The sequence below is a fragment of the Podarcis bocagei genome (assembly GCF_964188305.1).
Source record: "Podarcis bocagei genome assembly, chromosome: 7".
NCBI lineage: Eukaryota > Metazoa > Chordata > Lepidosauria > Squamata > Lacertidae > Podarcis > Podarcis bocagei.
Window position 1 is genome coordinate 86,685,468 of NC_138132.1, and position 25,573 is coordinate 86,711,040.

Here is a 25,573-nt window from a genome sequence, read left to right on the forward strand (position 1 = left end):
TTCCCCGTTTGGTGTCATTTGCAAAGTTGATGTGCACTCTCTCACTTCCTTCATCCAAGTCTTTTATAAATACATTGAACGACAGGACCGGGACAGAGCCCAGCGGCACCCCACTTGTCACTTTTCCCCAGGATGACGAGGAACCAATAGGGAGCACTCTTTGTTTTAAGTCAGTCAACCAGTTACAAATCCACCTGTTACCCTGTCCCACCCACATTTTACCAGCTTTTTCCACAAGAATATCATGGGGGGCTTTGTTAAAAGCCGTACTAAAATCCAGATATACTATGTCCACAGCATTCCTCTGGTCCACCAAGCCTATAATTCTACCAAAAAGGGAAATGAGATCCGTTTGGCATGACATATTTTTGAGAAACCCATGCTGGGTCTTAGCAATCAAAGCATCCTTTTCTAAGTGCTGACAGACTGTTGAATTGTGTGTTCTAGGATCTTTCCTGGTCCTAGAACCAGGAAAACTCGCTGGTTAGTAGTTGCCTGGGTCTTTCCCCCTCTTTTTGAAGATGGGGAAAATATTTCCCTGCCTCCAATCTGTAGGGACCTCACCTGTTCTCCAAGGATTCTCAGAGATTATAGATAGAGGGTCTTGGATTACATCCACAAACTCCTTTAGTAATCTTGGGTGCAGCTCATCAGGTCCTGGAGATTTGAATTCATATAAAGTAGCTAGGTATTCCCTTACTACTTATCCTATCATTCTCTGTCTGATGCCGGCGGTGTGCAGGAAATGTGAGTTTCTACATACTGAGCGTATAGAAACTTCTTTTTATGATTATGGAAGAAATTCATTATACCCCTGCAGATGGCTTCCTTCCTGCTCCACCTCACTGATCAAGTCCCCCCCCCCCCATTATAAATGCTCAGCCACTTCAGTCTCTGAGCAACAGAGGGCGCATTGGAGTATGTTTTGTTCATTCACAGGAGACTTTGAATAACATCTAAATAGCAAAACTTCCAGTTTATAGTTAATTCTGTTTGCGTGAGAGTATAATATTTTCCAGAAGTCCCAAGCTGGCAGAGGACAGCAGTGTGAGCTGATTATTACTCATACTGCCCATTGCCAGTGTGACTCACACCTGACCTAACCCAAGAAGGATCGCTCTTCAATGGTGCAAGTCTTTTCTCTCTGTTGAAACTGTTGGCCACTTACTGATACCCCAGCCAACATCATCATGTGTCTAACACAGGGGTAGGCAACCTAAGATCCGGGAGCCGGATGCGGCCCAACTGCCTTCTCAATCCAGCCTGCAGATGGTCCAGGAACCAGCATGTTTTTACATGAGTAGAATGTGTGCTTTTATTTAAAATGCATCTCTGGGTTCTTGCACTCTTCAAAAGGAGTGCAAGATAATTGCACCTAAGAAATGGCAACCACAGTGATACAATACGATACGATATCTTTATTGTCATTGTCCCTTGCAGAACAATGAAATTATAAAACTACATAAAAACTACATAAAACTATCACGAAACTACATAAAAATACATAAAAACTACATAAAACATTCAAAAACCCCTAAAAACTCTAAAACCCCATTTTAAAATACACTATACTACAGAGACCCCTTATGCTGTGTTTAGAACCAGAATTGCATTAGCGTAGAAACTGTTTTTCAGGCGGCTAGTCCTGGCCTTTATAACCCTATACCTTCTTCCAGAAGGCAGAAGCTGAAAGAGATCATTTCCGGGGTGCGTACTATCCTGTGCTATCTCTGCCGCTTTCTTATGGCACCTGGCAGCATAGATTTGATCTAAGGTGGGAAGAGTGCACCCAATAATTCTCTCTGCAGTCTTTACAACCCTGGATAGCATTGTTTTTTCCCTGGCCGTGCAGCTCCCAAACCACACACACAGACCATAAGTTAGTACGCTCGCCACAGTGCAATGGTAGAATGGCATCAACAGCTCCTTTGAGAGATTGTTTTTCCGGAGGATTCTCAGAAAATATAACCTCTGCTGTGCTCTCTTCACCAGGTCTTTGCTGTTCTCTCCCCAAGTTAGGTCGTCTCTCAACTCCATTCCCACAGTGATCAAGGGGATGAAGGAATTCCCCCTATAAGGACAGCTTACAGCATCTTGAGACTTTTTAGTTTAGAGAAAAGGTGACCAAGAGGTGACATAGTTCAGGGATATAAAATAATAGTTTTTTTCTCCTTCTCTCATAACACTAGAAATTGTATAGGCCAGAGATCATTAACTTTTTTGCATCCTGAGAGTCGCCTTTTCTTCTATGAACAATCTTCAAGGGGGTTGCCCATTGGCAAGGCAGAGGCCAGAGGTAGAAATGGACAAAGCAGCAACTGGAAAGTTTACCACTGTGAAGTAGTCTAGTTTCAACACAAACACACAACTCTATTCTCTATCCAGGCAAGCAGGAAGCATTATCAAATTTCAAGAGTGCACTCCAGCTTGGCAAAAGTGCTCAAGGAAACTGCAAAGCATATCTGGCGAAGGGTGTGACCTGGGGAAAGAGGGTGTCTAGAGAGCGCCCCAAAGGTCAGATAGAGCACCCTGGAGAGAAACATGTGGCCCCTGGGTCTCAGGGGCCCCAGCCCTGATATACACGATAAGCTTCTAGGGGCAGGGTCCTGTCCCACTTCTGCTGCAAAGTCCACATGCACTGATGACAAATGTATAAACAAATTGTGATGTTCCCTTGAAAAACAAACTAGTCTAAAATGTTCTTTAAAAGTCCCAAATTGGCACCAATAGGAGATCAAAGTTCATCTCCTTGGTGACTGTGTGGGAGCTGAATCCTCCCCACTCAAAGTCCACATGCCCTTTCTACCCAATCAATTTAAATTGCAAAACAAAGTCTTGCTGGGAATTTAACTCAAATGAGCCATGCAGAGTAAGAAAAGTGATATTATTATTTTTTAAGATTCCCTCGCAGCTGCACAGTAGACCTTTGGGAAATCAGGAGGGGGCCTGACATTGAACACAACCCCGGACTCCTCCTTGGGATTTGGGTTTAAGAAATGGAACCTGCCATGCCAGCGGAATACTCTGCAAAGAAGGATCAAACCTCTGCCAAAGCTTATACCATTTTTTATTTAATTAAAATAGAACATTTGGTGCAAAACAAGTTTATTCATGGCAGCTATAACTAGCTTGTATGTGTGCGAGATTAAAAAAAAGTACTCATCTCAAGTAAGATGAAAACTGTACTCATCCCCCCTCCATGCGCTTAGGATCCTTCACTGTACAGTTTTACCTAGATTTAATTCCATGGACACTTTATTATTCATGATTTTAGCTCCTACGAAAGTCACAGGCAAAATGTTGGCAATTGAAAAGGCAAGGGTATTTTGCACTGGTACCATGCTGATAATGTCTTCCATTATCTCCCCCAAACATTCTCCATCAATTAATGAACAAATAAATTGTTGAAGGTTGCTCAGAAGTCTGCATGAGGCTGACAAATAGAGTGGGAGTTCTCCTGATTCCTAAACTGTCTCTGTCCCTTTGATCTCTGTGCTGAGCTGCACTTTGAAGTCAAACTGATCTGCATTAAGTTGCATCCTCTTTCACTTCTACATCTCCTCTCACGTTTTCTCTGAATCTCAAGTGGCAATGTCATCTTGAAGAACAAAGTGGCAATGTCATCTTGGAGAACAAAGGGGCAAGCATGGCTTCTTTGCTTCTCCAATCAGTTTCCTATCAAGAATGCACTCCCCTAAGATTTCATTCTGAACGCCTTCCAACGAAAGGTGTGCTCAAAGCAAAGACGCATTTCACTAAAGGTAACTTCTGTTGGATACAAACTCTAGACTTCATTCAAAAGATTGTCAAAGGAGAGAGAAAATTCAGTGAAATTTTCTTGGGCCCAGTGACGGTGATGCGGAAGCTGGCCCACCAGCTCCCCCAGGCCCTTGGACAAGACTGAACTATTCCGGAAGTGTCATGATCCCCCATTGCTCAATTAACTAAGCTACTGAACTTTACAGGGCCTACAGTTTACGGGTGCAGAGAGGACTGCGCTCATGCAGCTGCAATCTTACACACACTTGCGGGAGAGTAAACCTTTACTGTGGGGCTAAACCTGCCCCGGCAGCTCCCCCCCCCCCCACTTCTGCAGGGTTTCACGTGTCTGGACAATCCGTCCAGGGAAGGAAGGAGGGATCTGGTTGTGGGTGTGGGAATCTGCGAGCACTTCCTCCACGCCCTCTCCCTCCACGCCGTGACGCCGCCGTTGCCCTTTTGTGACCTTGCAGTGAAGCTCGCAGGAGCGTCATCTGCGGGGATTTGCATGGCGGTACCTGGGAAGAGGCGTCACAATAGTCCTCACTAGAAAACAAAGGAAACGTATAACGAAAAAGTGAAGGCCCCAGCAGGGGGAGGGTCTGTCTCCGAGGGGGGGCTGCCACCCGGCCCTCTGCTGCTCAGCCCCCTTTTGCTTCTACAAGTCAGGGAGCGGGAAGGGAAACTATCTAGAAAGAGTCCACATGGTCTTGTAGGGCCAAGAACTACAATTCCCGGCAATGCCGCGCTCGCCCGGGCCGGCCAAAGAGCAGCAGAACAACCGCCTTGGGGAGCGCGCTGCATGCCGGGAGTCGCAGTCCAGGCTCCGAACGGTAGGACGCCACAACGTCCGTCCCCCCTCCCTCCCGCGCAAGCGCACTTGCGCGCAGCTGACCTTCACGAGCGGCGAACGGAGAGAGGGGCGGGCTATGCAAATGAGGGCAAGCCGCGCAGCCAATCGCGGGGCTGGGCTGGCGCCGGAGGCCCGGATGTGAGGGAGCTCAGAGGGGTTTCCCCCACTCCGCCCCGCCTCTCTTTCCCCTCGCCGGCGAAGAGGCGGGGCTGACCTCGCGCGTCTCCCTCCCTTTCTGTCTCCTTGAGGAGCCGGCGGCGGAACGCGGGCCCGAAGCACGCCACGGGGCGGAAGATGGCAGATGGAGAGCCCGGCTGCCGGACGCGGGAGACACGCCGCCGGCTGTGAAGGGGGAAAGGACGAGGAGGACGAGGAGAAAGAGAAGGGCAAGGGGAGACGGAGGAAGGAGGAGAAGGGAGGCCAAGAGCGGCTGTGGGCAGAGCCCAGCCCCCGACCTCAGGGGCCGCCTCGCGCCCAGGCGCCTCAGCCCCAGCCTGTGGGGGTTCAGGGCCCTCCCGGGAGGGTAGGCCGGCGCTTCTTTCTGTCATTTTTGGGCGCAGCTGAGAGGCGCCTCCTGAAGAGAAAGAGGGGCTGGGAACGGGGGTCGTCGCTCTGAGGGGCGCCGGGCACCCCCCTCCCTCAGGGGGGCCTCGAGGAGGAGCCCCCTCCGTCGTCGGAAGGGAAGCACTTAACTGAGGAGAAATTGGCGGGAGTCGAAGCCGTCTCTTTTCGGGGGGGGCTGAGCGCCCCCACCTCAGAGCCCCATTCTGGGCTGTGAACCCTCGCTCTGAAGAGGGGCTCCTTTCAGTGGGGGGCTGACTCCCCCCGTTTTTTATTGTAGATCTGAAGCGAGCCTCGTGGGGGGGAGGAGGAGGGGCAGGGGGTGGGGTCCTTGACCCGTGGCCTTCAGGCTAGGGCCTTATTCCGAGGAGGAGCTGGAACTCCCTCCGGTGAACTTTGACGCACTTGGAGGGCCTTGGGAAATGTGCACCAGGGGGAGAAGGGGTCCCGTTTAGGAGGAACGCAGGTCACGGGGAGCTAAGCGTGCTCACAGGAAGGAAAAACCTGCCTCAGCCTAGAGCCGTCTTGAAACCTAAGGCATTGCTTCTGTCTTTTATCTCTCATTTGGGTGGGAAGGATATGTAATGTAGTTAGTATAGAGGCCCCTTCTAGAGAGAGGCAGAGAGAGAGACCTAAGAGCCGAGTTTTCTTTTTGGAGAGGGTGGGTAAAAGTGGTGGATAAGGAAGTCTCCAGGAGACTGAATATAGGTATAGAACATCTATATATCTATATCAATATCTATCTATACACACACATAAATATATAATCTTGGAAATAACCTTTTGTTAGAGAAGAGTTCAAACAAGGGCCCCCCACTTTTGGAGGGGTCCCCACTGGGAACCCTGGGTCTTGGGGTGGCCCTAGTTCAGAGCGGACTACGTTGGCTCCGGTGGCACATCTGCCCACGGTTTCCCTCGTTGCAGGCGGGCTGCTGCTGTCCTCCCCACACCATGTTCTCAGTCCTCTCCTATGGCAGACTGGTAGCCCGGGCAGTCCTAGGTGGCCTTTCTCAAACAGACTCTCGAGATTACAGCCTGGTGACTGCCAGCTGTGGCTTTGGCAAGGACTTCCGCAAAGGCATCTTGAAGAAAGGCATGTGCTACGGGGATGACGCCTGCTTTGTGGCCCGGCACCGATCTGCAGATGTTCTAGGTGAGTGATGTCTGAGGCTGGTCTTTGTGTTTGTCTGACTTGCCTGTCTTCCTCCTCATGTTTGAATGTTCTAAAATAGCACCCCTAGGTAGTATTTGAAAAGGCCTTATAATTGCATATCTGCAGGCTGCTGTCTGAGAGCAAAGTGTGCCAGGGAGACAGTGAAGTAGATTCCGTGATTGTGGGGGGCTCCAGAACTGATCTTGCCAAGTCTAGGTTCCTGTGTGGGTTGGTGTGTTGCTTTGCTCATCAGGACCTGTCCCTAATAGCTCCCCTGCAGTTCCAAGGTGGCTGCCACGTTTTTAAAAAAAGCATTTTAGGTTTCCCCATCTTTTTAAATAGCTTGAACTTAAACTCTTAGGGTGTCCCTCCCCCCCCCCTTCTAACCCTGCAAATGAAACAAGCTGTTGGGAGCAAACACTTCCTGCCTTTAGCGCACCTTGTGTCCTTGTCAGGTGAAAAGCAAAGTGACATTGAAAGCGGTTTCAGATGTCAAGCTTCACTCCCCACACCTACTTTCCTGTGGTTTCAGAGCTCCCTGCAGATCTTCAGTGCAGTGCAGCTGTGCTGTGTCAGATGTCACAGGAGCAAAGGGGGGAAACCTCCTGAGTGCAGGCCCTTTGTGGGGCATGTGGCTTCTCAAATGCCCTTTTGCTTGCTGAGCAGCAGCAACATGAATGTAGATTGCTAAACACTCCTTGGTGTATGGTTTATTTAGAGTTGAAGATTGCTCTTGTATCTAAACATATTATGTTAGTGAAACTTGGTGTTGCCATGGTAGCTTCATGTCTATTGTAATGAGTGATTTTTTTTAAAAAAAAATGTTGGCTTTGAAACAATGTTTTGAATAGTACATTTAAAAGAATCTTGTCAGATGCCCGTGCTGTAGTTCTGGATATGGAGGACAAAGAAAAATATATCAACCTTGGTCATGCAGCGCAGTTCATCTTTGTTCTTAGGCCATAACCCACAATGCAGTTTGGCTGTTCAAGTATCTTATCTAGCATATGATCCATGTTGAAGGGAAGGTCAGTAGAGTTCTTCCTTTCTGTCAATAGAATTTCTTGCACTATTAGTGGAAAAGGGAGTGAGTGATGGATTTCTATCAAATGAAAGACTGATTGGAGTCTCCTTGGTTCTGCATTGCTCTTTAGTAGTATAGCTGGGCATTTTTTCCTCTGGCCCTTATTTTGGTTGTATTACAGTGAATTGTATGGCAGGGTTTGATGATGTTATGTCATTATGTTGCAGTAGTCCTATGTAAGCAGCCTTGTAGTGTCACTGAAGTGATGCAGGGATTAAATCCTTTTTAAATACTTTGTTTCCTGTACTTTATTACCGTTACAGCAAGCAGATTTTATTTTATGTATTACATTTATATCCCACTTTTCCTCCAAAGAGTTCAGTGTGTCATATGTAGTTCTCTCCATTGTAATTTTTTCCTAATTCTTCAGAAAGTGATTTTTGTGGCTTAGTATTCTTTGGATGACTGTTCTAACCCCCCCCCCCTCTTAATTTTGATTTAGGTGTTTATGCCCTCTTCAGTCAGTTAAGACTGACTCCTAAAGCAGCTTACAGTTGAAATCCACCACACATTTTTGTGTGTGTTTGTGTTTTTGTGTGCACTCTCTGTGCGCTCTCTTCTGGCCCATGAAAATACACAGGTTCCAGGCTCTTTCCTGGAGAAGGAGCTATAGGTGAACTCAGGCTTGCTGGTGACAAAGATTAACCTCTTGCTGTCATTTTTCTATTGGTTCCTTAGCCCAATCCACAGTGGATGAAATAAAATTCTCTTTTTGTTCTTAGTTCTCCATTTAATTTTTTTTTTTAAAAGTTACTTTTATTAGGCTATATAATTGGATATTTTGCCCTTCTTTCCCTGCATGTTTGGTAACCATGTTAGCTTTTCTCTGCTTGGTGTCCTGTGCTCTGCCTCACCTTTTGTTCTAAATTTCAAATGTCTTCAGACACTTATGCAGCTTAACTGTTCTGGATTATCATAAATAATTTTATACAACCTATAAAATAAAATGCAGAAGAGCTTGGCACAATTAGATTTTTTTATATAAATAACGGTGTAGAATGTCTTTAGCCAAAGAATGAGTTTTAAATGTGTTTCACTTTTCATTCAGTCCAGATTAGCTTTATATATTACTCATTCGCGGATATAAGCATGCCAAGAAGATCTCTGCCTTCAGTTTTGAGAGTCTTTGTGGGCTGGGTGTGGGTGTGGAGTAGCCACATGAGCTGCTCCCATCCAGTGGAAAAAAAATTGCAAGAGCACTTGGAATCTGCCCAACTTCCAAGTCCCTGTTTGAGCACAGTTAAAAAAAACACACCCCTACACATGGCCTTTTTCTGTTGTGCAATTACTAGATCTGAAGAGCAGCCCTGCTGAATCAGACCAAAGACCTGTCTCTTTCTGCTTACAATTCCCAGCAGTTGGTATTCAGAGACATACTGCATCTGATACTGGAGCTATTATGACCTATAGTCACATCCTTTGCAGCTCAGTGGTTACTGCTGCTGTCCTGTGCACTGTTGCAATCAAGGGGGCTTAATTCAAAGAAAGGCATTCATAGTACTGCACTGTGTCAGCTGTGAGCCAGGAAGCCCTCAGTTCAAAACTCACCTATTGTACTATCTTAGCAAGTGGATTAAGGCAAAATATTTGCCCAGCTTCAGGCACTCTCCTGCATTGTGGGAAAGGTAATAATGGCCTTTCTTGTAAAAGGGAAGAGGTTGTCAGCTGTTGACTGCTGAAATTCCTACATTAATAGAGAAGTTGTGAAGAAGGGCTTTGAACGCTTACAATACGCTATCTTTATAAACGCTAATATGTTCTGGAGCTACATGGCAACTTCCTGCAGATACCAGTGCCTTGGCTGCCTGAAGTGAGAAGGTTTGGTGCCAGCTGTTGGTGATTGTACATGTTCTGGCCTTTCACCTGTAACTGGTTTGCTAGCTTTCCTTTCATGGCAGTTATTGTAAAAGATCCTCCATAGGAATTCAGGAGAGATCAGGGTCTGTGGTGATGAAAATTTTAACTCTGGAAGGCTTACGTAAAAAGAGCATGAAACGTGATTTTGTTGCAGAAGTTGAAGGATCCTCCTTATTCCTTTCCTTAGCACCTTGTTTGGCATATTAGTCGACAGCAGTTTACAATGAAGCAAAAGCCACACTGAGAATGCATCAAGCATGTTTACATATATGGGGATAATTTGGATTGTTTATTCTTCAATTAGATTGTCATAGATACTTCATAAGGAGTACATTGCTAGAGTGAGGAAAGGGCTTGGGAGATTGAACCGAGGATCACGGGAAGCTTTCTGTAGATGCCTGTGCTTCCCAGCTGTTTTCTGCAGCCACAAGGAAAATGTGTGGGTTTTTTAAAAAATAAAATACTGAAACTAGAGACTTGCAGTTTTGTCAGAACACCAGGTCCTGGGTTTCTGTGCAATTTGGCCAGAGTTAACAGCGTACAGACAGGCACACACTGCTTGGGTTTTCCTTTTTGGCTCTTACACTGTTGACAAATCCTAGGCTGGGCGTTTTATGAGAGATGGCATTCCAAACCTTTTAATCATTTTAATAAGCACCAAAACAGTACTGTTGAAAAGCAATAGATAAATATGAAATCAAAGACATTTCAAATATTTCTTGGAAGATCATGGAATCATAGAATTGTAGAGTTAGGATCATGTAGCCCAATCCCACACAATACAGGAATCTCAACTAGATCATACATGGCAGGTGGTCCGCCAACCTCTGCTTAAAAATCTCCAAGCGTAGGTCAGCAATAAAAGACACTGTTATTGAAGTTAACTCTTTATTCAAAGGATTCAAAACAGCACAGGCCTAGTGATCCCAGCAACTGACCACTAAGTCTTGCCCCAATAAGGCAGCTGTGAGGACTACAGGCCTCCATCTTCCCATCACTTTCTAAGGCTCCTTTTTCCAGGGCCTTTCCCAAGCAGTTGCAAACTAGACACAACCAATCTCTGCCCTGCATGTTTCATTTCTCTGCATATTCTAGGAGATAAGGGGGAGGGTAGCTGGCTTCAGTGGGAGGGCCTGTTACCTCTTCTGCTTCCTCTTCCTCCTCCCAGTCTGCACCTCCTTCTCCCTCTGTCCACTCATTGTTGTCCCACCACCACTTCCCTGTCACTGAGCCTTCTTTCCCTGGGGATACCCTTTGGGTTTCCCCAGCCTGTACTTCCCACCACTCCTCAGCATCCAGCCAGTCCGTGACACCAAGATGGAGTCCACCACCTCTTGTGGGATTGTGTTCCCCTATCAAACTGCTCTTGCCATCAGAAAGGGCTTCCTGATGTTTGGTCGGAATCTCCTTTCTTGTAACTACCGTATTTTTTGCTCTATAAGACTCACTTTTTCCCTCCTAAAAAGTAAGGGGAAATGTGTGTGCGTCTTATGGAGCGAATGCAGGCTGCGCAGCTATCCCAGAAGCCAGAACAGCAAGAGGGATTGCTGCTTTCACTGTGCAGCGATCCCTCTTGCTGTTCTAGCTTCTGAGATTCAGAATATGTTTTTTCTTGTTTTCCTCCTCCAAAAACTAGGTGCGTCTTATGGTCTGGTGCGTCTTATAGAGCGAAAAATACGGTACTCTCCGGAGCAGGGGGAAAAAGCTTGTTCTATCTTGTAGTCAAGTTTGCAGTCATAGCTACTCAGAAGTAAGCCTCGTTAAACTAAATGGTGCTTACTCCCAAGTAACTGAGTATAGGACTGCAGGCTCAGGAGCATTCCAAGCTCCTGGCAGAGAGAGAGCCACTGCTGCATCCACAGCCTGGCTCCTTGCACTGGAAAGGCGGGGGTGGGGAAAATGCAGTTTTGCTGCATCAGCCCTTAAAGTGGCCTTTGCCATCTTGTGGATGGCAGGAGGGTCAGCTGATCCTGTCTGCCCAGCTGCACCCCCACAACATACTGTTTTGACTGTTGCTGGCAGGGATACTGCTAGCAGTAACTTCCACCCACCCACCTTTTAGGCTTGTGCATTGGGATGTTGCTCGCCAGCAGAGCTCCCCTGCCCCATCCAAAACAGGGATTGAAATTGTTCTGTCAGTCTCTCAGTATGAATGAGGCTGAGGTTCTTATTAATTTCATCCCACCTCAAAGTATGTATCACTCTTAATTCTTCTTATAACTCAAATCTCCTCCTTGGAAAGACAGCTCCTCCAAAGCATAATCAAAACAACTCTGCTTAGTGGGAAAAAATATTCACCAGTGTAAGCCCAGTTTAGGCTGAAGGACAGTCTGTGAAAATGGTAAGTGATGAGCTAAGGGATTATTTTGTTAGCATAAAAAGAGACTTGCATCCAGGGATCTCATTTGAACCATGCTGTTGCATAATTATTCTGCTCTGAGAATGCTGGATGGGTAGAAAGAAAGGCACACACAAGGAACTAATGCAGAATGTCCCAAGGTGGCCACTTCAGGAGGGAAGAATGCAGGCAGTGGGCATTTTGCAATATTACTTGCATTTTTAGTAAAAAATGCTTTTGGCATGGCCAGGTTTTCTAGTATCTTAAGATTTAACACTTACAAGCAAATGTCTTTAGTTGGTGTGGAGGGCAGCACACAGGTGTTTTGGTCTCTGATCACTGACAGGTGAAGGAATGCTTGTAACTGCCTGCTTATAACTGTTTTTGGCCAAAGGTGTGGTTTGTTATTGGCCAAAATAAAACTGCATCTTTTAGAATAGTTTGTGCAAGTGGGAAAGTAAAACTTGGATCTGATCCTCTGGAGTTTGAATAAGTGGTTGTACCAGAAATGCCCTGCTTGCTGCCAGCACAGCATGCACCTGCCCTCCCCTATAGCCTACAAAGAAGTTCACTGCTACCTCATCAACTACCATTTGATTTTGTGCTTGCCTGCCTTGAGTATCTGTAAGTGATGCATGCACAGCATGTAACCAGGCAGTAACTCTGGGGACTGTCCTCCATATACCGTAGTTGGAAGAACTGTGTAACTGTACTGCTTAGCAATGCTGATGAGAGGATGTCTTTCTGCCCTCACCAAGGAAGCAGAGAATCAGAGTGGTTAAGAGTTGTGGTAACAGAAACAAAGGTTAATTTAGTTTGTTCAGTGATATACAAATAAACTAAATTTTGTAAACTTCTTTGAGGGATTTCTTTCTCTTTTTTACCATCAAATGGTGTATAGATTTTATGAAATAAATAGGGTTAACTTATCCAGCCATGTTCAGTCTTTAAATCCCATGCTTCAGATACTTGAGAATTTTTTTATGGCCATGAGTTTCCATTAGTTTTTAATCAAACTAGTTTTTTAGTGCAAGAGGGGAAATATATTGATACACCATACAGCCAGGGAATTTATACGGACACTGTTCCTGTGGAACTGTCCTTGGTTAGTTCTGATGAAATGATGCTACTGCTGGTGATTTCAACACAGTGACTAAAGCTAGGTCTGTTGCCCAATTACAGAAATCTTAGTTGATTAATGGACTGAATTTGCCTAAGTGTAAAATGAAGAGTTCTGACATAATTTGCTTTGTTTTTAGATGCACAGGCATAATCTTTGATAAGACATGTTCTTTCCTACATAAGAGAGAAGGAACTGGAATGCCTCTTTTAAGATGGAGTTTGCCCTCTGTAGGTTTTATACTTAACAGTTAACCATGAAGCAGGTCTTTAATTTTTAAATCAGGTGAATCATTTAGTTGATCAAAAGTGTTTTAAATTGATATTTAACTGTAAACTAAACATTTTGGCCCTACCCAACCCCCAAATCCCCTTTGATGCCCAGTTCTGAAAACAGGAACAGATGTAAGTCTCTTTTCTATGATATCCAAAGAGAACTTTATTGTATTAATTAATTAGTTACAATGCTTTTCATTGAATGTCCTCAATCCCAGAGCAGGAACCAAATTAATAAAAGGAAACAGGAGAAAAATATTATTATTATTAAAAATAATATACAAACATTACAAAATCATATAAACAAGACCAATAAACAACTGAACAATTTTATCATAAGGTAAACAAGCAAAATTACAGCAACATAACTTAATATTTCCAATGTAACAAAGTACAGGCCTCAGGGTTGACCTTGAACATGGGAAGTTATAGAAGACTTGAACAGTTGGGGAAGTAGGAGTTGCCCTTTTGTACATGCATGAAGGCACTTCTTTTACAGTGTGTTGTGGCTGAGTTGGTGATCTGTTAAGAGTGCAGGTTGGGATTCCTGGTCTCCCAGCTGACTGTCTCTGCAGAATACGCTGTTCAACACTTTCTGACTGTTGATCCTGAGAGTGACTTGCTGGGTTTCAGAACTGAGGAATCTGGGGGTGATGGAATTCTAGGGTGCTTGTCCAGACGTTGTGGGAAGACTGATCAAATGTTAAGCAGCATTTAGAGGAAGGGGAAGTTGATGAGGCAACCGCAAGGCATACACACAAGGTTGCTTAAATATGTTTTCTTTAGCTAATGTGCTGGCACGATTGCAGTCTCCAGAGGCTTATGCACAGGCACACTTTCAATTTACTTGTAGTTGTGTGGTTCTGCTTCTTGTATGCCTCGCCAGTCAGGTAAGGCACCAATCAGGTACCACAAAGGCATCCCATTGTGTTTAAGCTGCAAGACCTGCAATGAACTTGCCCACCTTCTGTCAAATGACCCTTTCATACCTAATGTAGGCATGTAAGAAAATTCCTGATCCCCACCCCAAATCAATCAATCAGATGAGGACTGTGATTTTTTAAACCACTGATAGAGAAATCAAATGGTTAATCTAATATTCACTTTTAACATATTGTTTAGAGCAGAGGTTCCCAAATGGTGGTCTGTGGACTCCAGGAGGCCTTCATAACTGACCCAGGAAGTCTGTGGCACCATTCACATAAAAACTACCATAGAGATACCAACATTTTCAAAAGCAGAGGGGCCATGGCTTGTTTTTTAAAAAGAGGGTGTAGTATAGGCAACCCCTGATTTCTGCGGGGGTTGCGTTCCAGGTCATGTGTGCACAATGATGGAGCACATATAAGCCCGCCATTTCGCCCCCTTTTTCTACCACTTCCGGGTGTGCAGCAAAGTGCACACGCGTGGTCGTGCATGGCTCCAAACAGTCATTGCCAATACTTTGCTAATTGGGAACCACTGGTTTAGAGCAGTGTTTCCCAACCACTGTTCCGCGGCACACTAGTGTGCCGCGAGATGTTGCCTGGTGTGCCGCGAGATGTTGCCTGGAGGGAGGCGGGCGAGTTGGGCGGCGAGAGGCGGGGCGGCAGCGGTGGCGAGGAGAGGCCGGCCAGCGCGGGGCTCTCGCCGTCTGCCTGCCTGGCTGCCTGCGAGCTCGGCGGGCAGCGCCTCCGTCCGCAGCGCCCGCCTCGCGGCTCTCATTCCCTGCCCCTGCCAAAGCTCACCCAGCCAAGCCGCGCTCTCCTTCCTGCCTCGCTTTGCTGCCTCCTCCCCCCCACCCCCAAAGCTTGGAGGTTCCCGGGCAAGGGGGAGGAAAAAAAATTGAAACTTACACTTTCGTGCGTCCCTCCCGGCGTGACGCTGCGCGCTGACGTCACGGGGCTGTAATGGTGGTGTGCCTCGAGATTTTTTTCATCAAACAAGTGTGCCTTTGCCCAAAAAAGGTTGGGAAACACTGGTTTAGAGGATTCATGTGCATTTCCTAAAGAAGAATGGAAGGGTGTTCTTTGGTATTCAGGGTTATGGTATCCAAGTTGTGCTTTGTACTACTTGTGGTGTTACAAGAGGGGGATGGTCATAATGCTTCCCTTCTGGTGTTGCATTGTTTGGGTGTGTGTTTTTTAAAATATACAAATCCTTAAAAAATGGTTCTAAAAGGTTATGGACTATTTTGGGGAGAAATCTGATTAATGCTGATAGTCTGTTCAGAGTCTGGCGGTAACATGCCGACAGATTACATAGTTCATGCCAAGGTCAGCTGTAAACCCTCCATCTCCAGTTCAGCTGGCATCCTAAGTGAAGGACATTTTACAGATTAGCACATTTTTATTTATGTGTTTTCAATTCTAGGATAGAGGCATGCAGCCTTGGGGAGCAGAGATAGCCCAGTAGGTAGAGCATGAGACTCTTAATCTCAGAGTCATAGGTTCATACCACACGTTGGGTAAAAAGATTGCTGCATTGCAGGGGTTGGACTAGGTGACCCTCGGGGGCCCCTCCAATCCTGCAATTCTGTGATTTTGTTTAGCAGATTTATCTTCCTTTGACTCACTCCCTGATAGTTGAGACAGTGACTCACACTGCATCCTGAATCATTTAACATGAGCTTCATGCATTCCATAAAATACCAAATGTTGACACTAGTAGGCTGAAGAGAGTTTCTGAACCAAATAAGTTGAATGTTATTAGAGATGCTCTGTGTGTGTGTAGAGGCTGTAGATACTCGGCAATACCCCTGAAAATATTTCTTACTCATATTTGACCATGGCAAAATTCTCAGGAGTTTGCTTTTGCTAAACGACTTTGCCTCTTATTACTTTACCCTTCAAGCCCTTCTGCAACTGCAGAACTGCTGCAGAAAGTTTTCAGCAAAGGGCCATTCTTGATGCCTGATGGTGTTAGATAACAATGTTTGAGAGAAATGGGCTCCACACTATCCAACCATTCCGGGAGCCTATAGCTGTACTAGCTTATCAGCTGACCACTTTCTCCTGGTAGATGTGTAGAAATGCACCATTCTGCTCTCCCTCGTATGTTCATGGTTACGTGGCTGTTTGATATCTCAAATAAAGTTAGCATCTCCTCAAGCTCAAAATCAGCTGAAGTTGAAATGCGCGTGTGAATTCATGACTAAAACTATCACTGCAGCAGCTCACAGTTAGCCTGTCTAACCCGTTCTTTTCCTTTTTGCTTACATTTTGGTGCTGAAACTGGTTAAGATGAGTTGAGGTGCTCATCTTCAAGAAATATAGGTGACCACCAGCTCATAATTGATTCTGTTCAGAGGTAATCATATCTATGCCCTGAGCTTCTTAATGCATCCAAAGGGACACAATCACTTTTGGTTAAAACTGCCAGTATTACAGTTCCGTTATGCAAATCTAGGGTGCTGCTTCACATGAGAATGTGGGCCCATTTGGAGATGAAGAAACGACTCCTGAATAATACCAGAAAGGAAGTAAAGGTGACTGTCCTTGGTCCTGTTGACTTCTGCATAACTTCCCCCTCCCCTGTCTGTCTTAAGCTAGTTGCATAATAAGCCCTTATTTTGGGCTTTCAGCAATCAGAAGTGATTATATACCTCTGTGCTTTCTGCATGGCATATTGAATTAGGAAAGTGATTAGTTTAGAAAGTCTTCTTTAGAAATATTAGCAGATATGGAGAATATTTAATTAAACCTCACCAGCTTTGCATGTTTAATGTAAATTTCATCTTCATTAATGCTGAGGAATGTATTCATAATATGTGTATATATATTCTTTTTTAGGGGTTGCAGATGGTGTTGGAGGCTGGCGGGACTATGGTGTTGACCCTTCTCAGTTCTCAGGGACTCTCATGCGCACTTGTGAACGCTTGGTCAAGGAAGGACAGTTTATACCAAGCAATCCTGTGGGGATTCTCACCACGAGCTACTGTGAGATGCTGCATAACAAAGTACCTTTGCATGGTAAGCATAAACGGTCTCTCCTCTTTCTCACATCAGTCCACTGGGGTTTATTCTTAGCCAGCCATACCTATAGTGCTGTCCAGTAATTAAGCTGGGAAGTTCTTCAGTTATCACCTCCTGACAGGAACTCCCCAGGAGTGGGGAACCAGTGACCCTCCAGATGTTACTGGACTACAGCTTCCATCAGCCCCAGCCAGCATATCGAATTCTCAGGGTTTATGAGAGTGGTAGTACAAGAACAAGTGGAGGGCATCACATTGGGTACCCCTGGCCGAGGCAAGCCGTCTTGTAAGACTCTCACGAATTGACACATGCCGTCTTCCAACAAATGCTTCCAAAATAAAAGGTGGCTTTTGGCCACAAAGGGGAAGCGACCCTGGTTTGGTACCACATTAAATAAGCAAGCAAACAAAAACACTTCAATGACATTCCTGCTCTTTCAGAACTGGTTGCTGATGCAGGCAGATATATGTTTATTTAGGAAAATAAACTGCAAACGCTTTCAGTTTGCTTCTCCTTTAAATCTGAGCCCTTCTTTTTGTACATCACTTGTACTTTGTTGCTCCTACCTTTTATTTTTGGTTGTCTAAAAGCAATATGGAGTTGCCATTATTGGTTTCAGATTTAACTTCCCCACTGGGAATACATTCCAGCTGGGTGTCAGTTTAGGAGAAGTCTATTGATGGGTATTTGCACTATGTGCTTTAACTTTAAACACCTGCTGAAATCTTTTCTATTTCTCCAGGCTTAAGGAGGCAATTAAGAATACATCTTTTCACAATGGTTAATTTATGTCTATTTTTAACTTTTCATGTTTTTATTCTATTTTATTTTATTTTCAGCTGCTTTGATACTATTTTTTGAGATTGCGGTCTATAAATGTTTTTTAAAATATATAAGTTTAAAAATGAAATTGCTGTTTAAATTTTACGTTCATGCCACTCTCTTGAACTCATGAAAGCAAGTGGGTCTCGCAACAGAACATTGCAGTGTGGAATGTGCCAGTTCACTGTTCCTGCCAGCCAATCAGCCAGGTCTTCCAGATAACCCGTTGACCCCACTCTCCACTCTCACCCCCCAAGACACTGTGATCGCTGAGCATACCCAGTCCTCATTCAGCAGGGTTTTTTTTTGGGGGGGGCTGTTGCCCCATAGGTAGTTTCTCCTAAAGATTATTTGTACTTCTGTGTAGCTTGGAAGATCCCTATAGCATGCTGACACCTCTTTCTTGTTCCTCAATAGTCCCATTTCACCCACAGCCCTGTGAGCACTTAAGGGGGTGAGTTTGGTGTTAGAGGGAGTGATGTTGGGGGTCTTGAAGGAGCAGGATTTTGCTGTGTTGAGAACCAGCCACGCTAATGGAAACGGACAACCTTTAGCACACTAAGTGCAAGTTACTTTTCGCACCGCACATGCTTCTCACCTGACCTCAGCTGCTCTGCCAAGAGGTCTCTGTAAGTATGTAAGCTATATTTAGCTAGCATCTGCTGAGCTCAGGAAGAGACATCTCTTTTTCATTACACACCTAAAGAACAGGCATTGGCTGCAGCATTTTCCCTTCAGTTCAGACGTTGCTGGAACTGCTTAAATGAGCTCCAGTTTCAACTTACATCATGACTAGTTTTGTGGAAAAGTCCTGACTTAACTGAATGTTGCCAAGGTGGCCTCGTGCTGTGAGTGCCTGTCCCATTCATCTTGACCTTCTCAGTTCACAAGAGCACATGAGCTCCATGTTTGGCACTTGAATTTCTAGTTGCAGTGCATTTCTGACCAGCTTGACTCCTTATCCAACACTTCTAGATTTTCTTCCTTCTTTTAACTGCTGTAAATTTCCCCCTTATCTTGAATGCTTTGTTAAGCATTCCTTGTTAGGAATGCCAATATAAGAGCCAATGTGTCAGTTGCTCACATGTATTCAATGGACCAGTGATGAGGTAGTAGAGTACATGTTTGCCTAGTGCTGCTAACTGCTGTCCAACCTTCTCAGCACTTCTTTGGGGGCTCTGTTGAAATGAATGCATGTTACATGTCTACCTCCACAAATCTTGGATGAAGAAAGTGCTTAGAGTGGGTAAGAATCCAAATAGCTGCTTATTAGGTTTCAGAATAATGGTGGCATTGCTTTTAGAGGTCTGATGTGCTACCTTTAAGAAGAGTTGTGTTGACTTACCAAGAGAACAGCACTGGAAGTCTGTTTCTGCTAATTAGAAATAGCTTCTCGCAGTAGTTGGAAAACAATAGAAATTCTGTTCAGCTCATTTCCATGTACAGTGGTGCCTCGCAAGACGAAATTAATTCGTTCTGCAAGTTTTTTCGTCTTGCGAATTTTTCGTCTTGCGAAGCACGGTCAAGTCGCAACTGCACCTCTTCAAGCGGTTTTAAGAAAAAGGAAACAAACTTGCAAGACGTTTTCGTCTTGCAAAGCAAGCCCATAGGGAAATTCGTCTTGCGAAGCAACTCAAAAAACGAAAAACTCTTTCATCTTGCGAGTTTTTCGTCTTGCGAGGCATTCGTCTTGCGAGGTACCACTGTATTTTATCTCTTTCAAGTTCTTGTCCTTGCTGGACCAAACACTGCAGTCAGTGGACCCCACTTAAAGTAAAAGCAGCTGCATTTATATGTCGTTATCTAAAAAATATTTAATTTTATTTCCAGGGAGCAGCACAGCTTGCATTGTAGTTCTGGATCGGACAAGTCATCGTTTACATACAGCAAACTTGGGGGACTCAGGCTTTTTGGTAGTCAGAGGTGGAGAGGTAGTACACCGATCTGATGAACAACAGCACTACTTCAACACTCCGTTCCAGCTGTCAATAGCACCACCTGAAGCTGAAGGGGTCGTCTTCAGGGACAGGTGAGATTTTTAAGTGTGAGTGGTCAGATCTAAATTCCCTAAAATGATTATGTTGGGTGCATCCCCAGTGAATTGTGAGGGGAAGCTGTGTTCATACCCCATGTCCCAGAATGTGTAACTCCCTTTTTCCAGACAAAGGAGAAGGATGGGAGATATTCTTTTTCTGCTCAGGGGTTTTATGGTTGCCCTAAAGGGGCTTTTCTCTCACTAGCCTGGCTTCACTCATTACAGTGGTTATAAGAAGCAAAGGTGTCCTCCTTGCATGAGGCTGTGCAAGGGTTATGTATGGAGTATTCCTCATCTCTGATAGTTGCATGTTACAAAACTCCACTTTACAAAACAGAGCTTTGGCATAAAGATGGGTAGGGTGTGGTGTTAGGTTCCTTTTATGCCTCCAGATCCCTGCTTCAGTTTGACTTTCATGCGTGGCCACATTTGCCAGGGCCTCAAATGCCACATTTTAAAATTTCCCTCCTCCTGACTTGTTTGCCAAGGAATACTACTGTTTTATGTCTTGCCGTTGGAAATATCTTTTTGGCTATAAGAGTGAATTTGGCTTAAGAGTGAATCAAGCTGCTCTTCCAAGTTGAATTCCTGGAATGGGTGCTAAAAGTTCGTTCTTTGTGGCTGCTCTGCACTTGCAGCAGGATTCGAATGGAGATGTGGAAAAAGCCTTGTCCTGCTGAGTGCATTCACTTGTGTCCAAAATAGCTCTGTGTTCGCCCAGCATGCAAATGCTGTCATGCTGTCCTGTTCATTTCGGGGACCTCCTTCTCACTCTTGGGATTTGGATTGGGAATCTGCTAATTTTGCATACTCTGGCAGTGAGGTAGCAAATGCTTGAAGAACAGAGAGGGAAGCATGTGACTGCAGCTTGTATTTCAGTACGGTTAAAAGCTTCCAGCCGTGTGCTGTGCCCAATCAAAATGAGCAAAACTCCCATTTGGCAGAACACCAAGGTCCACGATGGGAGTGTTGGAAAGGCACATTCTGTTCAATGGGAACGAGCAGCTTTAAAAGGGTACCTTAGCAAAGGAGTTGAAGCAAGATTACTCCCTTCCCACCAGCACTGCACAGCAAGTGCACAGGTCAAAGCAGGAGTCACTCAAAAATACTAGTGTAGGGGAGAGATCATGGGATCTATCTCATGCTGCTCTGCTGTGTAAGGTTCCTTTTACCTCTTCAACCTGTCTGTCACGAGAGTCCCAGTCTGTTGTGTCTAATGAGCAGCTTGTTCAGCAGTGCAAATTCTTTGCTCGTGAAATGAAAGTTTGTGTAATCGTGATTTAAGAAAGCAAAGCCAGATAAATAGGGTTGCCCCACTACTGCTTAAACATTATCACAATAGCTATGTCAGGTAAGCTGAATGTAGTGTTCTCCCCATTTTACAGATTAAACTAAACTCTGACCTGGGAGCCATTCAAATATATGTAGCTATTTGTGATCATTGTTTTCACAGCCCAGATGCTGCAGACAGTACTACGTTTGATGTCCAGCTAGGAGACATCATTCTGACAGCCACAGATGGGCTTTTTGACAACATGCCTGACTACATGATCCTACAGGAACTTAAGAAGCTAAAGGTAAGCAGTGTGCACAGAGTTGGGTGAAATGCTTAAAAAGAGACGAGTTCATGTAACTATTTGGATATTATGTTAGTCTACTTGACCTAAAGTTGCTTCTGGGGCCCCTCCAAGATTAGAGGCCCTGAAGCTTAAGCTTCATTAGTTGTGTAGCAGATCTGCCCCTGGCTACACCATTTATGTAGGAAATGAAACAGACTGGCTGTCTTTCTGATGATGGTGGAACTCTGATTATCAGAGTGCCCCTCCAATAAGCTGAATTTTGAATGCATGAGAGTTAAATACAATGTCCTGCACTTATGCGTGATCGTGTATATGCATGACACTGGGAAATAATTAAATCATTTAATTTAAACATGGAAATGGTGAGAGAGCAGGAGAGCCCTCGTGGCTCATGATGAGACCCTCCCTGGAGCCTTAAGAGGACGTCAGCGGGAGCAGAGGAAGCCTCGAAGAGAGGCGCAGCGGAACTGACACAGGGGAACTGACACAGCCACCACTTTCCCATAGGTCCTCCAGCCTCCTGCTGGCCCCAGAGCTTCAACTCCAGATATTTTTATCTGGATTGGGGAGAGAGTGGGGAAGAGAGATGGAGAGCAGGAAAAAATGGAGGCTATTTAGAAGGTGCTCCCCACTTTTTGCAATTTCAGTTAACCAGAAAGGATATGTTTCAGAAAGCTTGATTCCTGAAAATGTTTTAATATTGTAACTTCCCAGACACTCCCAAAATCTTCTAAAAGTAGTTGCTAAAAATGACTCATTTGAAATTGGAGTACAACGGTACCTCAGGTTACAAACACCTCGGGTTACAAAATTTGCTACGGGATGAGAATGGAAATCATGCGCTGACGGTGCAGCGGCAGCAGGAAAGTCCATTAGCAAAAGCGCGTTTCAGGTTAAGAATGGACCTCTGGAACGCATTAAGTTTGTAACCCGAGGTACCACTGTAAAGGGGAAATCTCCTTAGTTGAGTTAGACTGATGAGGTAGAGGAGGCTTCTCCTTGTCAGCCACACTCTCCCAGCACCCCAAAGGGCCTGTTTGAACCCAGCCTGGTTTGAGTTCGGTTGTCTCCATTGGCCATGTCTGCTAAGGAAGACAGGCTATGCCAAATGGGTCTCCAAGGGAGGTTGTTTCTTTCTCTCCCTCCTTTCCCAAAATACAGTTCCATTTGTAGTGGCTTTCTTTGCTTATCTAAGTCCTCCCGGGCTTATAGGAAGGGTTAGGAATGCATTTGCCGGAGATAACATTCTATTGGCCTTGTGGATGTGTGGGTTCATGTGGTATTGAGTGCCACCCACAGGCAACCTTAAATTTGGCTGCTGTACTATGCCCTGCAGATAGGGTTCCCAGCATTAATCCCTATGGAGTCAGAACTGCAACTTCTGTTGAAATCGTCAGTGATGGCTTTCTCTTATTAAGCTCAGCATTTCAAAGGAATTAAGACTGAGGAAAGCAAATTTGGGAAGAAATTATTAATCAATCTTGAATTCTGCTGTTTGGTTTTGGTCCCGTCTCCCCCACAGTTTAGCTATTTCTTGGTGTTTGCCTATGCAGTAAGGAGTCAGATAAAACTGAGTAAAAGTTAGATGAGTTGAAGCCAAGGGCAAGCTGTGATTTCCAGCCAGCCCCCAGATACCAGCACCCTCAAATACTGAAAGCAGAGGGCTTCAGATATGCTCTTTAAGTCAAGTGCAGCTTCCCAAAACTTGTGCTGCTGTGGAGAGTAGGAAGATGTATTTCCATACATGGCATACTTAAATATATTCGTCTTTAACTCAAAACAGATCCTTTTGGGTTAGCCACTGTTAATATGTAAGTTGGAATAAGGGAGTAAACAATATTATTCTATCACGTACACTTATTTGTGGCATATGAAATGTGTAACCTTGGTAAAAAAATAACATTATTCTGTCTCTCATGCAATTGATTCAGAATTCAAATTACGAAAGCATACAACAGACAGCAAGAAGTATTGCCGAGCAAGCTCATGAACTGGCGTATGACCCAAATTACATGTCTCCCTTTGCACAGTATGCTTGTGATAATGGATTGAATGTAAGAGGTAAGTTTTACCATTTTCTCGTGGGAAGCTTAACAGTGACTCTGCAGGCTAGCATTTGTTCTAAATTCTGAACTGGCAAGAAGACTTTGTACTAGAATGAGAGACTGGCTAGTAATTGGGGTGGTGGTTTACAAAGAGTGAGATGACCTGTTCCCAGGTTTGCTGCTGACTTTTTCATCATGCAAGCCACTTTGCATACTTAACAAACCTGATTATTTTCCATAACTACTGCATATAAGCCAGCTATATTAGAGTCCAGGGGGGAAAAGGTTTTTAAATTTTCCGGCACGATTCAGTGAAGTATGTCGAAGGCAAGCACAAACATTTCTATTTAGAGCATCAGCTTTTAGATTTCCCTGGATAGCAACAGGGCACCTGTTGGAACTCGTGGCTCTTAACTTATGGTACTAAGTGTATCTGGAATATGGAAGGTGGTCAACTCTCCTTCGTTGGAGGTTTTAAAGCAGAGGTTAGATGGCCACCTGACGTGGATGCTTTAGTTGAGATTCCTGCATTGCAGGGGATTGGACTAGATGAATCTCTATGATTCTATGTCTGCCAGACGTATGTGTTGGGTTTGCTGGAAAGTGCTTGCCCTCTGCTCTGCTTCGTGACCTACTTTTAATGGCAGTTTCTTTGAAACCTGGAAGCAAGCTTATATTACTCTGATTCCTAAACAGGGTCAGGATAGATCCAACATTAAAAACTACAGACCAATCTCCCTACTCAATGTGGATTATAAAATTTTTGCAAATATATTGGCCGACGGGCTAAAGGTTTTATCTGAGTACCGTATTTTTCGCTCTATAACACGCACCCGACCATAACACGCACGTAGTTTTTAGAGGAGGAAAATCCATAGGCATGCCACCCGTAGGCATTTCCTCCATAACACGCACAGACATTTCCCCTTACTTTCTAGGAGGAAAAAAGTGAGTGTTATGGTGCAAAAAATACGGTATATTCCAGGATTTCTGCCTGGAAGACATATGAAAGACAACATTAGAAATGTTGTGGACATTTTGGAAAAGTTAGAAGCAAGGAAGAGCTGTAAATCAATGTTAATGATTATTGATGCAGAGAAAGCCTTTGACAGTGTTTCTTGGAGTTTTATGTTACATTATTTAGAGAGCATGGGGATAGGTCAGGATTTTTTAAATGGTATCAAAGCGATCTATCTAGAACAAAAAGCTAAAATTATTGTAAATAATGTGGTTTCAGAGGAAATTAGAATTGAGAAGGGAACCAGGCAAGGGTGCCCACTTTCCCCAGTTTCTTGGCCAATTTCTTCCAGTGAAACTATGTAAATGTCTTGCTTTGCAGGTGGAAAACCAGATGACATCACGGTCCTCCTTTCAATAGTAGCTGAATATACAGACTGACTGGCTGACAGCATTAGCTTTTGACAACTGACTTGAGTGTTTCCTGCCGTTCCCTACTTCACACGGACTGTTTCCTGCTGGCAGGATGCCTTTATCTGCAGCTGATCTCAGTGGCTCTTACATGTTACGTCCATTGCCTGTTTTAAAATGCAGTCGAGGTCTCTGTCATGAACCACTACTGGAGTACACTAGGGTGCATCTGCCAGCAAGAAATGAAGAATTTCAATACTTGAAGCTTGTCTTTTCAAACTTTAGTAGTAATTACTTCATAGTGGGGAGGGTGTGTGTGATTATGGTTATGAATCATGATTGTGGCTCTGAAAGAAATAAGTAGAATTGGCTATTCATAATTCAGAACTAGATGTGCAGTTTGACACTGATAGAAAACCTCCATGAGGACAAACAAAATTGTTTTGTTAGATAAAAAGCCCATTTTAAATTTGAGAGGTCACAAATCATTCTGTAACTAGCATAGTTTGTTAAAAACGATAGTTGAGACTCGTGTCGATACAAATTCTCTGGAGGCTTCCAAGTGCAGTGAGCCTCAAGATATATATGGTTTAGCGCAGGAGTTTTGTCTGTTACTAATTTGAAATACAAGATTAGTTCATGAACAGTATTGTGTGTCTATGAGAGAGAGAGAGTGTGTGTGTGTATGTGTGAAGGTGCCTGTTATCATGCAGATGGAAATTTGGCATATCATTTATTTGCAAGGAGCCCTGTGCTGGCTGGATCTTTCT

General features: G+C 44.5%; 1 protein-coding gene and 1 long non-coding RNA gene across 2 annotated transcripts in view; one reads left to right on the forward strand and one right to left on the reverse strand.

Moving 5' to 3' along the window:
- Nucleotides 1-25,573, reverse strand: part of LOC308592091 — a 302,880-nt gene that overhangs the window by 37,745 nt on the left and 239,562 nt on the right. The gene's annotated exons all lie outside the window — the stretch shown is intronic.
- On the forward strand, nucleotides 5,939-25,067 carry PPTC7 (protein phosphatase targeting COQ7). Its single transcript, XM_081203775.1, has 6 exons — nucleotides 5,939-6,326; nucleotides 16,771-16,950; nucleotides 19,606-19,804; nucleotides 21,264-21,387; nucleotides 23,322-23,451; nucleotides 24,775-25,067. The coding sequence occupies exons 1-6, from the start codon at nucleotides 6,125-6,127 to the stop codon at nucleotides 24,831-24,833; spliced, it is 894 nt and encodes a 297-aa protein (XP_081059901.1). The 5' UTR covers nucleotides 5,939-6,124; the 3' UTR covers nucleotides 24,834-25,067.